Source organism: Cyanistes caeruleus, chromosome 16, assembly GCF_971803275.1.
Source record: "Cyanistes caeruleus chromosome 16, bCyaCae1.hap1.1, whole genome shotgun sequence".
NCBI classification, from domain to species: domain Eukaryota; kingdom Metazoa; phylum Chordata; class Aves; order Passeriformes; family Paridae; genus Cyanistes; species Cyanistes caeruleus.
In genome coordinates, this window is record NC_141716.1 from 14,310,524 (window position 1) to 14,325,758 (window position 15,235).

A 15,235-nucleotide genomic window follows, 5' to 3' on the forward strand; every position below is an offset into this window, starting at 1 on the left:
ACAGGGAAACTTGGAAAGCTGCCAGCAGGAGTAATGTGCCCAGCATCCCAGAGAAGTGCTTCCCTTCCCACCGCACTGCCACGGCCTCAAAGGCTCGCAGTGAGCAGCTGGCGTGGCCAAGCAATTCCTGGGAGGATCGAAGCCAGGCCACAGGCTGCTTACTTGCTTTGGACTGGAAGGACCCTCCTCCACAAGCATGTCCAGCAGGGCAGCACTGGCCTTGGTTTTGAAGATGGGAGAGTATGCTCTGACCACAGTGCCCATGGCACTGGTCTCTTCCTCCCGAATTCTCTTCATGAATTTGCAAATCATCTGCAGCAGAAGGGCAAGAAATGAGGGACATTGTATGGATGCTCCAAGCGTGGTGCTGGGCTGAGCAGGAGAGGGGATGGCTGCAGGTACCTGCGCTGTTGTGCGGAAGAGGCCACGGCTGCGTTCCTGCTCTCGAGTGCGCTCCATGGCTGCTCCTGGCAAAGAGCGAGCGCAGCTTGAGCTGAGAGGCTGCAGGAGAGGCCGGAGAACACAGCCCAGCCCTGCACTCCCCAGGCAGGGACAGCCCCAGGAGGCCCCAGGGCACAGAGTACAGCTCCAGGGCGTCTGCCCCAGCCCCATTTCTGTCCTGTCCATGGGCGTGTCCCCGGGGGATGGGATGGGATGGGATGGGATGGGATGGGATGGGATGGGATGGGATGGGATGGGACGAGGCCAAGCTGGCTGCAGGCCCAGGTCTGCCGCTCACCCTGCTGCGGTGGCTGGAATTGCTCCAGCTCACCAGACTGCTGTGCTGGGGCAGTCCCAGGGCCTTCTTTCTCCTCCTTCACCCAGGTCATCTTGGGGACACTCGGAGGTCTCTGCTCAACATCACTGCCTGGATTCATGGCTACTTGCAGCAGAGGTGGCTCGGAAAAGGTCTGAGTTGGCAAGTCCTGCAGCTGTGCCTGGAAGGCACCTGCAGGAGTGAAGTCTTGGCAAGGCTGCAGGACAGCCAGTCCTGCACTTGGGTCTCAGGGGCTCGTGCCACAAGGACAGGAGACTCGTCGTCAAGGACCGCGGTGAGGAAATGCCACGGTCTGGGCTCGAGCACACCTGAGAAGTGTGGTGCTTCACCTCACCAGAAGTGAAGCCTCGGGAAGGCTGCAGGTCACCGAGTGCTGTGGTCTGGCCTCGAGGTGACCTGCAGGAGTAACGCCTCAGAAAGGCTCTGGGTCAGCAAGGAATGAGTGCGCCGTGCGGGGGCTCCTCACAGCACCACTCTGTCCCGTCCTGCCCTGTCACGTGCACCAGGCACTGTGGTGTGGCTGTGTCACCGCCAACACTAATGTCACCCCATGTCACAAAGGGCCCTTGGACACCCTGTCCCGTTCCATTCCACGGTTACCATACTGCACCGTGTCACCAAGGGCCGTTGCACACGCTGCCCCCTGCCCTGGGGCTCCACCCAGCCCGGCCAAAGTGGCCCAGCTTGGAAGCAATGCCTTGGCCCAAGTGTCTCAGACAGCCCAACAGGATCTTTAGGAACAGCTCAAACCATCAGCAAAGGCTGCCCTGCTCTGTGGGCTCAGGGCAGCAGAAGGAGCCCCCTGGGCTGCCGAGGCAGCCGTGGCGGGAAGGGCGCGGGGCCCTCCACAGAAGCTGTCACAGCCTCCTTGGGACATGTCCCGCCTGGTGGCCATCCTAAACGTGGCGGTGTGACACAGACCAGGAACGTGTGGGCCAGGGCCCGAGTGCTGTTCTGACCCCACTGAAATCAGCAGGGGTGTCAGAATCCTTGCCAAAGCAGGCCTGCCACCCCCCGAGCCCTGGCAGTGCTGGTGCCCATCTCCTGCCCCAGAGACCTGTGCCCTGGGGGGGCTTCTGTGCCAGAGGGCAGCCAAAGCCAACGTGCATTGGGGGCTGTGCTCCATCCTACAGGGACTGTTGGCCAGAGCACCTGGAACAACTGGTGGCAACACTTGGGATGTGTCAGATGATGTTGCTCCTTCCTGGAATGTTGTTTTTCGTGGAAGGGATTAGCAGTAGCACAAAAACACCAACAGCTACTGAATTTCGCTGGACAAAGAGACTCCACAGAGATGCTGTCATGTATCCTTGTGCCTTTCTGTCTTTCTTGCATTTTGGAAGAAAAAGAATTGGCCCAGCCTCTGCTGCAGTTGCTGTGTGTCTGCCTGTGGCAGCTCATGTGCAAACACAGCTGGCGGCCTGCTGAGCATGGCAATGGACGGCCACAAACAGGGAGGTCCCCAGTGAACATCGAGGCAGACACCTGGGGAAGTGCAGAGCATAGGGATAACTGTGGGAACAGAAGCTGGTCTGTGTCTCTGATCATGGTGCTGATGCCCTAAAGCTGGGCAAGAAAACAGTACTCCATGGTATAAAGGCCTATAGAGCAGGTATTTATTTATTTGATGCCGGGAGGGAGTGGCATAGCTTCAGCACAAACTCACTCCTCCATTCTTCACACAGTACTACCTTTTATACATTTTTTTAACTTAATGTTCACATTATACTTTCCAAACCTTCATATTGCAACCTATTTCATAATCACATGCTAAATTTGCTGATTTCCAAAAAATTCTGCATTCACATACCCTTTTACAAAGTAATTAATTCTTTCTGCATCCAGCTTTTTGCATAGCTGAAGCATTATCTCACTGCCTCGGCACCAGCGTGCCTGGTGTCCAGCCTAGTGTCAAACTAGGACACTGCAATAAAATGGAACAAGGCAGTGTTGGTACCTCCAACACAACAGTGGCAGTAGAAAGCAGGGCTGTTGTTATCTCAAGCCAACCATTTGTGTATCCACTGGAGTCACAGAAGCACCTGGGCATTTCTGTAGCTCATTTAGGATCCAACTGGGAGGCTCCAACCAAAGCAGCAGGGCTGCAGTTGATTTGTGCCCTGCGCTAGGAACATGTGAAGCCACGGATGGCTGCTGAGGAGACGGGGCTGTGATGCTCGCGTGCAGCCAAGAGAGCAAGAGCAGCACCTTTCCAGGGTGTGAAGGGGCTACAGAGAAGTGGGAGAGTGACTCTTTGTCAGGAACTGTAGTGACAGGACAAGGGGAAATGGGTTCCAATGGGGAATAGGAGTGGATTTGATGTTAGGAAAATATTCTTTGGTGTGAGGTGGGTGAGGCCCTGGCCAGGCTGTGCAGAGAGGCATTAAAGGACAGGCTGAACAGGGCCCTGAGCAACCTGGGGAGGTGGGAGGTTACTCAGGGCTGAACAAGAGGACCTATAGGGTCCCACCCAAGCCAAACCATTCCAGGATTCCATCATTCCAGGCCCTAATGGAAGTGGTCCCAGGACTCCTGTAACATCACTGCCCCCAGAGTTGTGATGTCTCAGCCCGTGTTCCAGCAGCAGAAACGCAAGCAGGGCAGGATCCCCTCGCTTGGCTTTTGTCTCTTGAACAATCTGAGCACTGGCAATGCAAAGCAGAGGAGGGCCAGAGCTTTTGGGGGCTCCAAGCCCTTAATATCAGCCCCTGCAGCTGAAAAAGCTGCTCCCCAGATGCTGGCTCCAGCAATTCCCAAGGCCATAAAGGCCTTCAGAGCCTGAATGTGGATTTTGCATCCGTGTAGCTTGGTGCCAGCTCTCAGCCCAGGAGTTCCTGTGGCTGCAGCAGGAAGGGTGGCAGAAGGTTTCCTGCCTGCTTTGCATTGCTGCAGGGGCTGCTCCTGTCAGAGCCCCCTCTCTGCTGGTGACAGCTTTGCTCTTGGGGACACCGCTCTGCAGCAGCCCAGGAACACGAGCGGTGCCCAGTGCCGGGAGCGCCACCAGTGGTTCCCCCCTGTGCACGGGGACCCCAGCCCCAGGGTGGCTGTGCCAGCACCCCCAGGGACCTCCAGCCTCAGGAACCCAGGGCAAGGGGAAACCACAGCTGTGCAAATGCTGCCTGTGCCCAAAGCAAATGCAAAGACAGACAGCCTGTGACAAACAAGGACAATTTATTTACACAACAGCACCACCACCACCAATGAACTACAGAATGTATTTACGTTATAAGAATCTTCATAGCAACAATCTATAAAATGTATTTACAATGAAAGGACCTCTATAGCAATTGCAATCTAAGAAATGTATTTACATTAGAACCTAACTGCAGCCTATAGAACATATATACTGAAGGGACTGTGTCCACCATCTCTGTTATTCCTGCAAGAGAAGGAGGCATCTTGGCCACTCCAGCCCAGCCCTGAGGGCTGTTCCTGTGCACGCTCTGGTGCCGTTTCTGCTCTGTCCAGAGCCGCTTCAGCAGCAGCGACTCAGCAGCGCTGCTCGAGAGACATCACCACCCTCCCCATGGAGGCAGAAGCTGTGCAGACACAGAGCTCTGTGTCAGGGGAGCCTCAATCTCAGCACCGTGGCCTGGGCAGGCGCGGGGGCCCGGGCTGGCCGCCAGCCCTGCCTCTGCCCGCTGCCCTGGCAGCACCCAGTGGCTGTGCCCTGCCAGGGCCTCCTTGCCCTCCTAGTCCCCAGCCAGCCCAGCCTGGGCATCTCGGGGCTGCTGAGGCCCAGCCTCGAGGGCTTCTGCTGCAGGCATGGCAGTCTCTCAGGGGAAGCACCAGAGCAGCGGGTGACAGGAACAAGGTGACTGCCCGGGGGCTGCTCGTGGCCTCTGACACCCAATTCCTCAGTGCTTCCACCACCCCGGCCCCTCAGGGGCCTCCTGTGCCCTTGGAACCTCCTGCCACCTCCTCCCTCACACCTGCCCCTTGTGCCTTCCCACTGCCTTGTCCCATCAAGGCCTCTGCAGCACCGCATTCCTTCCAGGCCTCCCTCCACCCCAGCCCCTCTGGTCTCCCCCAGCCCGGCCAACCTGCCCGGCAGCGGTGCAGCCCCGATGGAGCTCCAGAGGAACCGGATTGAGAGAGCCTCAGAGCCCTCAGCAATCCCGCCAGCAACCCACGGGCTGGAGGACACAGACGGCGCTTCCTGGCTGGGAGAAGCCTCGTGCCCATCTCCAGGCACCACAATTACAGCGATCCCCACAGCTCCAGCCCCTGCCCAGCTCCTCTGTGGGCAGCGTTAAGGCTTCAGCAGAAGCACCAAAGGCCGAGGGCCTTCTGGCCATTTTCCCTTCCCCACTGCACGCCTGGGCAGCTTGCTGAGCACAAGCACCCTTTTCCCCTCTCCCCCTATGCCCTGCGCACACTGGGCACCAGAGAAAGCACCTGAGACACTGGGTATGAGAACACATTCTATATTTCTATATATAATTCTATATCTATATTCTATATATTTCTAATTCTATATTTCTATATTAAAGAAGAACTAAGAAAAAGGAAAAAAAAAACATCTTAAAGAAAAATCCTGCCCGGCTCAGATGGCCCCGGCAGACAGAGAGCCTCTCAAATCAGCTCTCCTCAGAGCTCCAGCAGCACAGCCAGCCACGGGCCCACAGACAAGGGCGGTTCTTGCGTGCCCTGCGGAATCCATCTTGCCACTTCTGCAAGATGGAGCCTGGAGCTGCCCGGAGGACGAAGGCTGTTTCCAGAGCCAGCCTTCTGATGGCAGGGCTGATGTCCTGTGCCTTGTCATCAAGGGCTGCAAGAGAGAGGAACAGAGCCATGGTCAGATCTGGATCTGCAGGGACCCAAGGAGAGCCCCGTGCAAGGGCCAACGCAGGTGGCTCTGGCCATGGCCAGGAGGGAGCAGGGACCAAAGGGATCAGCCCAAAGCCACTGGACACTATTGGCACTCGTGCCCCTGAAATCTCTGTGTGTGCCCTGGCCACACCAGGCCTGGTCCGCACAGGGAGCAGAGCCCTCGGCAGCCGGGGCAGGGATTGCAGCTCCCCTTGGCAGCTGGGGCTGGAAGCCCGCTGCCCTCACTCACCCTGACAGATGCTCTGAAGGTCTCGTTTGTTCCCCCGGAGGTGCCACCCGGCCATCCCTGGGAACACAGAGCCTGTCAGGGTCCCAGCAGCACAGCTCCCTGCCAGCGGCGCTGCCAGCCCTGGGGCCACACGGCCTCCTGCCCCGGCAGGGCTCAGCCCCGGCCCTTGCCGCATCCTGACTCAGCCCAAGGGCCCGGCTGCCAGAGGCCGGCAGCAGCAGCCCCGAGGGCAGCCGGGGCTCCAGGGCCGGGGCAGCAGCCGGGGCTGGGGCCGAGCTGCGGCGGGGCAGGGAGGGAGCCCAGCCCGGTTCGTGGCTCACCAATGAACCTGATGGCCGCCGCTCGCAGGGACTCCTGCGGGCTGTCCAGGTACAGCAGGACCCGGTGCAGGTGCTCAGCCGCTCGGCTCCTGTCCTGTGCCAGCTGCAGAGAGCGGCGGGAGGGAAGGGTTGGTGCGGGCTCTGCCCCTCGGCCGGGCACTGCTGCCTGCGGCCAGCCCCGGCCTCCCGTGCCCGCCCAGCCCTGAGGCACCGGGCAGCAGCCGCTGGCGCCGGGCTCTGGAGGGGGCAGAGGGCCGGCTGCTGCCCGGGGAGCCGCGCTGCTGCCCTGCCCGACAGACCAGCGGTGCCGGGGCTCCATGGGCACACGGCTCGGGGCCACAGGGGGCTGGAGTAGAGCCCGCGGGGCCCAGGGAAGGGAGCAGCGTGTGGGGCACAGGCTGGCGGCCCTGGGTGCGGCACTGGGCAGGGCACAGCTGCCAGCCGCACACACTGAGCTTCTCCAGCCTGGGGCTGGGGCTTCCAGCCCGCCCTTACCAAGCCCTCGCCGAACCTCCAGGTCTGATCCACCCGCAGCATCTGCTGGAGATCCTTCCTCTTCAGGAATCGGGCGGAACAGAGCAGCGTTTCCCGGGAGGCCTGGAGAGCAGCAGAGACCCAGAGATGGCACCACAGCCCAGGGCACAGGACCCACGTCCCTGGGCCAAGACCGGGAGGGAGCTGCAGCCTGCAAGGCAGCAGAGCAGGAGACAGCCGAGCGCCCTGCCAGGGAGCCACGGCAGCTGCCGAGTCCTCACATCAACCACGCGCTGGTTCTCGTCATGGCAGTGCAAGGAGAGTGGGAGCCATCTCTTGTAACTCTGCATGGTGTCTTTTTTCAAAAAAGGTTTTTTGAAGAGGGGAGAAAAATTTTCAAGATGAAGTTGCAGGGAAGCTCCCTGCTGAAAAAAGTGAAGCTTCATCCATCCCACAAACCCCAGCCTGAAAAGACAACAGCACTGGCTTTCTGCACTCCAGAAACCATGTCCCGCCTGGGAATTTAAGAGGAGGCTCAGCAGCTGCAAGAATCACAGCCTCATGGAATCATTTCTGTTGGGAAAAACCTTCACAAGCATTGAGCCCAAGCACTCACAAAAGGAGGTGTCACCTTCCCCTCCCTGATGCCCCAGCCACAAGCACTGAAGGACCAGGGGCCTGTTCCATTGGCTTCCAGCCCAAACCTAATCCCTGTGTCAATCATGGAAGCACAGCAAGAAAGGACCCGAGTTCCCGCTCCTGCAGCCAGCGGCACTGATGGCATCTGCTCCATGTTGGCATCTGCTCCCTGTTGGCATCTGCTCCGTGGCAGGAGGGATTCAGGGATGATCCTGCCCTGGGCTGTCACACTTTGGGTGGGCACTGCCCAACCTGCTCTGGAACTCCTCTTACGCCCTCACTGGAGCCATGTCTGCATTTACTGTCCCAGCACCAGCCTGAATTCAGAAGCATATTGTCCCCTACCAGGTCTTGCAGGAGCTTGTTTATTTCCCTTTGCTTTGCGGTTCCTGGAAGCCTGAGCATTTCTTGACTCTGCTTTTCTGCCTGCATGAGCTGCTGAGCTGTCTCTTCCAGTTCCTTTCTCCTGAGAGCTCCCTCTGCTTCCAGCTCTTGTTGCAGGAATTTCACTTGTCCTGCAAACATCACCAACAGCAGGAGTCAGAGTCTTTGCTGACTTTACTGACCTCAGGCCCTTTCAGTGCCTCCAGCCCCACCACTCCTCAGAAGCCCTGTGGACAGAGGTGGCTTTACAGGGTGCTTAGCTTTTCTCGGCAGGGGCGGCACCACAAACAAAGCACACGAGGTCCTCACCTTCTACCACTGCCTTGGCCTGCGTGACTCTGAGCACTTGAGCCTCCAGATGGTTCCTGCTCATCTCCAGCTGAGATATCTGCTGCTGAGCAGCAGACAGGCTGGATTCCAGGCTCTCCTTTTGCTGACCTACAAATTGCAAATACAGAGAGACATGAGCTGCTTGCTCCTGACACCCACAGCTGGTTATTCCAGGACAACGAGGCTCAAGATCCCCACACATCACTATGGAAAATGGATCACATGGAAACTCTTCCAGAGAAGGCACTTTTGTGCCATTTCCATAGCAAAGCAGGGCCCTCTGAGGGAGTGCCCTGGCCTTCCTTATGGCCTGGCACAGCACACACAGCCCAGCCCAACTTGACCTCAACAGCCAAAGCTTCACTTGCTGTTCCTGACCTATGACACTGGGGAGCTGTGCCCGGACAGGATGGGCTGATGAGCAAAGTCTCAGCCTCTGCTCACAGCCCTTCTGTCATCAGCACTTGCAAGCTGCTCTGCAGGGGGACAGGACAGTCTCTTGTCCTGCCCAACTCCTGACATTTTAATACTCTTGAAAATGGACATAAAGGTACATCATTTTCCAGACACCGTGTATTTAAGAGACTTCAGAACTACTTGGCATGATGCAGAAAAATCTCAAGGTCGTGGGAGCACTTGTGAAAAATACCAACACCCTAAATGCAGAGACTGCTGTTTAAACTCTTGCAAGGTCAAGGAGTAGGCTTGCCACCATTATTTTAGTATTGTTGGCTAAACAGGCAGTAGCCCAATTGGCTTGTCCTTCTTTACAGAGTGAGAGGGACCACGCAAAGGGACTTTGATTGGCTTGGCAGGTGGATGCCCATCAAAAATTAGCAAGAATCCCCAGAGGTCGTTGAGGATTCCAAAGGGCTTTCCCTGCTGCTTTCTAACCAGCCCTAGCACCTGGCCCACACTTCTCAAGAGTAGGCTTGGAAGCAGGAAGCCTCAAGACTTTCAGCAGGAGCCTCTGGCTTCACCCAGAATTGCAGCGCACTACTCCCAACATCCCCAGGTAAGAGCCTGGAATGCTCAAGATGGAGCTTCAGTTCTGAAGATCAAGATCATGTCAAGCTACTTGGTAACAAACGAGGGATGTTCAATGCCCAGCATAAGGAACCAAACCTAAGAGAAACTTGAGGTTTCACTCAACCTCTGCATGCTTTAACTACTACTCAATTCAGGGCTGGGTGGCTTGCTTTTGACTTCCCACAGGAATGTGCTTGGCAGCACAAACAGGAGCCCAAGGCTGACGAGAGCTTTATTGGCTTTAGATGTCAGAAAAATAACCTTCATATTGTGACTTTTTTTTTTTTTTGAGACACTACCATTTTATGTCCGTGGAATGTAAAAACATCTGAAAGGCTCTGCTCCCTGCCTTTACCTGGTCTCTGCCATCTGCTTGGAAAGCTCTTGCCTCTGCTGCTCCATAGCTGCCAGTCGTCCCTTAAAGGCAGCCTTCTCCTGGCCCAGCAGCTCCTTCTCTCTGTGCACCTGGGCCAGTGGTTGCCCTTGGCCAGAGGATTGCTGTCGCAGCTGCTCCAGGGCCCTGCTCAATGACTCTTGCTCCTGGGAAACCTGGAAACAGGACAAGGTACACCTTGAGCCCTTCCTCAATGATGGTGTGTGCCATTTTGAGGCAGCTGTCCACAGCAGTGTCCCTGTCTTCTTCTGCCAGAAACAGCATCTGGGCTGATCTGGCTGGCACAACTCCCACTCCCACAGGTGCTGCCTAGCAATGAGGTGTCCAGAGCCATGGTGACATCATCCCTCCTTTGCTCCAGCAGATCCCTCTGAAGCTGCAATTCCTCCAGTGTCTGCCTCTTGACTTACAGCTCGCTCTGCAATGAGGGGTCTTCTCCCTCCAGTGCAGCCTCCACTGTACAAGAAGGGCCAAGACAAGTATTCAAGGGACAGCCAGTCTCATTTCAAAAACCAACCTCCATCCTGTCCTGCTGCTGGGTCTTTTCCACCTGGGGTGACGTTTCCTTCTGCTGCTCGGTGTTCCTTTGACGCAGCCACAAGGCTCCTGGCTCTGGGATTCCCATGCATTGCTGCAGCTTTTCCCTGGACTTCTCAATGTTTTCACAGCAACTGCAGAGACAAGGCTCAGTCAGAAGAACAAAGAGGCCTCAAGAGTCACCAATCCCATTTCCAGCACTCCAGGCTGGAGCAGGGGGCAGTGGGCTAAGGAAGACCTTGCTCTTTCCCTCCCTAGGAAATCCTCCAGAGGCAAAGGGAAAGGAAGGCAGGATTTTGCCTTCCTTCAGTGAGAAGCAGTGGCTGGGCAGAGGCACGCAAAGAACAGAATTCAGGGAAGCGGTATGGTGAGAAGAAGGAGTCTTCTATTCCAACATGGCTGTGCATCTCCCACACAGCCTTAGGAGTCACAGTAGAGCATGAAAAACCCTGACAGGACGATGCTCAAGAGCCACACATGGTAGGGCAGGTGATTTCTTCACCCAGGAACCTCTGAACTCCCAGACCTGGAAGCAGATTGCATCTGGAATTCAAGAGAAGGAGGAGGAGGAGGAGGAGGAAATGTTCACCCTCTGATTTCTTCTATCAGATCCTCCATCTGCTGATAGCGGCTTGTGACCGTTTGGGTTTCCTCGTCCATTTGACCAATATGTTCCTGCAAGCGCCCACAATTCCCTGAGACTTCCTGAAGCAATGCAAAGGGATCCTGTTTATCCGTGGATGTCAGAGTTGAGAGGATGCTGCCAGGATTGTCAGTGCAGACGATGGAATGGGCCATGCTGTCACTGTCGTCTGTCAGTGCCTGAAAGTCCACATCCAGCTGTTAGTCAGGCATTCTCTTCCTATTCCAAAGGACCACTGAGATGCCTCTTCTGATCCCACAAGAACCAGTGTCCATTCAGTTTCAAAATCCCAGCCAGCTCAGCACAGTTTACTCACCTCAGGGGCTCGGGAGGATTGTCCCTGGTGAGAAAGACCTCGAGCTCCCTGGAAGAGCACAGGGAAGAGCACACTCAGACTTCCCTGGGCATCCTATGCCAGGGCCCCAGCACCCTGACAGGGCAGAATTCCCTGCAAATATCCCATCCATCCCTGCCCTGTCTCAGTGGGAAGCCATTTTCCCTCATCCTGTCCTTGCAGGCCCCTGCCTTAAGTCACTGTCCAGCTCTCTTGCAGGCCCTTCCTTCATGCATTGATAGGGGCTCTAAGATCACCCTGGAACCTTCTCCCACCTGGACAACCCCAACTCTTGCCTCCTTTGCCCTTGGCACAGGTGCTCCAGCTCTTGGAGCATCTTCCTGTTATCCCCGTGGCCTCCCCTAGGCCACTGGGGATCATCTCAGAAATGTCTGAGAGAAACCCCAGTTTGCTCTGGGAAGCGCTGAGGCTGCACTGTAAATTAGGCTGAGGGGAAGGTGATGACCCTTGTTTGTGCCCATGGCCCCTCCCGTTGGACAAGGATGGAGGAGGAGATGTGGCTGTGCTCTGGGATGGCCAGGTGCCCCCCATTCCCTCCCAGGCCTGTCCCCACGGCAAGCACCAAAGCTGCTGGAGCTCTGGAACAGCAACTGTTAAACCCTTGCTATTCCCAGAGGGAAGCCTTCCCTGAGGCACAGCCCAGGCCCACCCAGGCCCCTGCAGGGCTTGGCACAAGGAGAGCAGTGGCTTTCTCACTCACCCGTCGCGTGTCCATCCGCTCCTTGGCACAAACAGTGTCCAAAGTGCAGTGTCCAAAGGCCCTTGGCCTTCGCAGGGTTTAACCCCAGTGTCCAAAGGCCCTTGGCCTTTGCCGGATCCTGACCCAAATATTCAAACGTTCTTGGCCTTTGCAGGGTCACTAGCACACGATCAAAGTGCTGTAGGCCGTCGCAAGGTCCAAGCTCAAGCTGGGCAGCTGGGCAGGGACCTGGCTCATAACATGAGTTCCAAGTTGCTGCTCCAGGCAGCACCAGTTTTAAGGCTCAGCATTCTCAAGACCCACATGCTCTTCTGGGATGCGATTAGTTCCTGAGTCACAGGAATTCTCCTGTCTTCTCTGACCAAGGGGAGATGTAAGAAAAATCCTAAAAAGGTTCTTGGTGTTTATAAATATTCATGGAAAGTAAAGCTTTGCCTTTAGGACAGCCACCTGAGGAGGAAAAATGGTGTTTCAGGGACTTTTCAAATTCCTACACAGAAATGCCTAGAGCTGCAGTGTTTAAGGCTCATTGTTGTAGTATGTTTATTCAGTTCTGTTAAAATTGTTAGTATTTCGTCTGTTTGATATGTTCCTGGTTGTCTCCCATTTACTGCTTTGGTTGGTTCCATTTGTCTGTTATGTAAACCCCTCCCAGTTTTTCTGAATGTTCCCCGTCAATCACCTTTACCCTGCCCCAGCTCCCCATCCATCCCTGTAAACCCCACCTCTCCTTCCAGCTCCTTCCATGTATGTCATCCCTTCCTCAAAACACTATTGGTTGTTATGTTGTATTCCCGCCTTCTTTGTATCCCCATTGGTCCCTGGTATTGTAACCTCCTCCCCTTACCCCTCCCTCCGCGAGCTCCCATTGGACCCTGGGCACTGTGGAGCCAGCCCAGAGCTCCGGGGCGGCCAAGAGCAGCGTCAGCTCATAAAATGGATTAAGAATCCTGAGACAGCCACAAGTGCATGTTTTTCCTGCTCTGCTCTCTGTTTGCGAATATATCACTAGGTCTTCTAGGCAGAAGAAAAATCCTGCTGCTTACATCAAAGATTCCTCACTAGGAACAGACCTTCAAGAACCAAATGGGTCTGCTTGGAAGAGCTTTGGCAGGTGTTTTTTGCCCTCATCTTTGATAGTGTTTGTCTGTGTCCTAGGGAGGATTTCTGTGCCCCAGTTGACAGGAACTGCCTTCTGAGCAGGGCACAAATCCTCTGTGCACAAGAGCTGCACCTGCCTTCTCCAGGGCCTGTCTCTCCAGAGACTGATGGCCCAAGGATGTCCCTGCCAAGTTAAGATTCAGAGACTGATGCAGCTTCAAGTCTCTGCTTCCACAAGAGCAGCTTTGGGCTCCTTGAGCACAGCTGCAAAGGAGCAGGACAGCTCCTGGTGAAGGTCTGACAGCTCCTGGCTGGTCCTTGAACAGCTCTCAATGTAGTTCTGCTGGTGGTGCTGTCGGTCTCGGGCCAGCTGTGACTGCAGCAGGGACACCTGAAAGAGGCACAAGGCCCGGCTCACACAAGCCCACGCTGGCAGCAGCATCCACAGCCCCACGGTACCGGCTGTCAGGGCAGACACAGCCTCGAGCTGCAGCCCTCACCAACACTCTGCCCTCGGGGAAGGGGAAAGGAACAGGCTCCCAGACTGGCCCTGAACAGAGCTCAGATGATCAACAAGTCCAGTCCAAGGCTGCCAAACCCTTCCCACATACATCCCTCAGCCCCCACAGGTCTAGCAGAGAGAGTTCCAACACCAGTGAGGAACCCAACTCTCATTTCCAAAGGACACATTTGGGCCACTGACCCCTTGCTCCACAGGCTGTGCATCAGCAGGAGGGCTACTGCTGCTCCCCTGAGCTGCTGGAGCTTCTTTCAGAAGTTGACTATTTTGCTGCTCGGACTTGGAGACACTGAACGTAAAGGACTCTGGGGGGAACACTCTCCTAAAAGTTCTGATTCTTCTTCCTTCACGTTCCACCTGCACATTGGATGGGAGAAAGGTCACAGAAACCTGTCAGCAAACATGGAGCAAAAGAACCTCTGGACATCAATGCAAGATCTCTGCTCTGAGAGCCTGAATTGCACCAGACAACACTGGGGGCAAAAAGCTCTCGCTGGGGGCTGCGCAAGAGAGGCCAGGGTGTGTCCAGGGACACGGGGCCAGGGAGGGAGACAGTGCAGTGAAGGCACCTTTGAGAAAGCCATGGGCTGCCGCAAGAGACAGAACAAACAAAAGGCTGTGCCTGCAGCAGGGACAGGAAGAGGCAAGGAAACAAGCAGGGCACTGCAAAGCACTGCCTGGGCAAACGTGCTGTGCTCCAGAGGAGCCTGAGGCTCCGTGGAGGCACAGAAAGCCCGTTTTACATGCTCAAAAGTTCTCCTGGGCTCAGTGGTTCATTCAGGCGTCATCTGCTGATGCAAGCGGTTGCTGAGGTTCCAGCCTGCTCTGTGAGACAAGTAACAGCTGCTCCTCTTGTGCTCCAACAGCCTGCTGGGGATTCAGAGGGGAGATGATTGCCTTATTTCAAACACCACAAGAGCTGTCCCTCAGAAATCTCCATCTTGGCAAGCATCCTCGAGGCATCAGCAGTGCAGCTGCTGCTGCTCAGATCTCTTGGTACAAAACTCTGCTGGGTTTAGTCCATCGCCCTGCTCACCTGCTCCATTCCTTCCCACACCAAATCCAAATCCCCACGTGTTGCCATGATCTTGTGTGAGCACAGGAGAAGCAGCTCCCCATGCCCAGCATTTGGCCTGCAGCTGATCTGAACAGCAAACTCCAGAGCTGTAGCAGTCATTCTGGGCATGCCAGGAAACAATCTGCCAGTCAATGGTCTCTGGCTGGGGCCAGGCAGACAGACAAGGCTGCCTGCCGCAGCCTGGGCTGCTTTGGCCAAGCAGGCCTGGACTCACAGGGATATAGAGTCCCACTTCTTTATGGGAAATATCACTGGAATACTTCAGGGACATTGGAGTGGACTGAAGGTCAGTGCCTGTGCCTACCTGGAGATGAGACTGGCCCATGCAGTTGTCAGGAGATTTTCTCTGCAGGATTACAAAGTTTTTCTTCAGAGTCCCCTTGGCCATTTCACTCTTCCTCAGTGCAGCACTCAGGAGTTGAGCATTCTCTGTCCCTTTGATTTCTTCTCTTCCTCTCTTCTTCAAGGCAGCAGCAGTCCCATGGTCCAACTCTTCTTGCATGTCTTCCCTCTCCACTTCCAATTCCTGGGTTATCTTCTTCCCTCTTTGGATGTCAGGTGCACCCATGTCCTTTCCCAGGTCTCTCAGCTGCTGGTGGTACAATTCCCGTTCATGCTTCCAAAACAGGGAGAAGAAGACTCACTCATTGCCTCCCTTGGTTTGCTTCTCATACCAGATCTGGACTCCTGCTGCAGGGGCAGGCACGTGCTGCCCCCCTCTCTCTCTGCCTCTCAGGCTGCTGCAGACCTTGGCTGGGCCCCCCTTGATGCTGCCTCTTTCCCAGCTCGCTCAGCCCATCCCAGCTTCCTTTCTGCCCGTCCCCGACCTCTGGCAGCTCCACTCCCGTGTTCCTTTGGGCACGAGCTGCCAGAACTGCAGCCAGGATTTCA

At 55.9% G+C, this 15,235-nt stretch overlaps 4 protein-coding genes across 7 annotated transcripts in view; 1 reads left to right on the top strand and 3 right to left on the bottom strand.

Annotated features, from left to right (window-relative positions):
• The window catches only part of LOC147650243 (maestro heat-like repeat-containing protein family member 7), a 64,450-nt gene extending 63,154 nt beyond the window's left edge, over positions 1-1,296 (bottom strand). For all 3 annotated transcript variants that reach the window (XM_086853471.1, XM_086853470.1, XM_086853472.1), the window contains exons 1-3: positions 740-1,296; positions 403-467; positions 163-312 (exon numbers count right to left, since the gene is read on the bottom strand). In XM_086853471.1, coding sequence (XP_086709597.1) covers positions 163-312; positions 403-467; positions 740-878 — 354 coding nt within the window. In that variant the 5' untranslated portion in view covers positions 879-1,296. The remainder of the gene's footprint in view (positions 1-162; positions 313-402; positions 468-739) is intronic.
• LOC111944950 (uncharacterized) overlaps positions 1-10,809 on the bottom strand; it is a 120,569-nt gene extending 109,760 nt beyond the window's left edge. The window contains exons 1-5 of the mRNA XM_086853485.1: positions 10,537-10,809; positions 9,928-10,081; positions 9,372-9,565; positions 7,967-8,095; positions 7,518-7,788 (exon numbers count right to left, since the gene is read on the bottom strand). Of these exons, the coding sequence (XP_086709611.1) occupies positions 7,572-7,788; positions 7,967-8,095; positions 9,372-9,565; positions 9,928-10,081; positions 10,537-10,745 (903 nt within the window). The 5' untranslated portion in view covers positions 10,746-10,809 and the 3' untranslated portion in view covers positions 7,518-7,571. The remainder of the gene's footprint in view (positions 1-7,517; positions 7,789-7,966; positions 8,096-9,371; positions 9,566-9,927; positions 10,082-10,536) is intronic.
• LOC147650241 (uncharacterized) overlaps positions 1-15,235 on the top strand; it is a 293,456-nt gene that overhangs the window by 156,718 nt on the left and 121,503 nt on the right. The gene's annotated exons all lie outside the window — the stretch shown is intronic.
• LOC111943906 (uncharacterized) overlaps positions 1-15,235 on the bottom strand; it is a 261,321-nt gene that overhangs the window by 129,699 nt on the left and 116,387 nt on the right. The gene's annotated exons all lie outside the window — the stretch shown is intronic.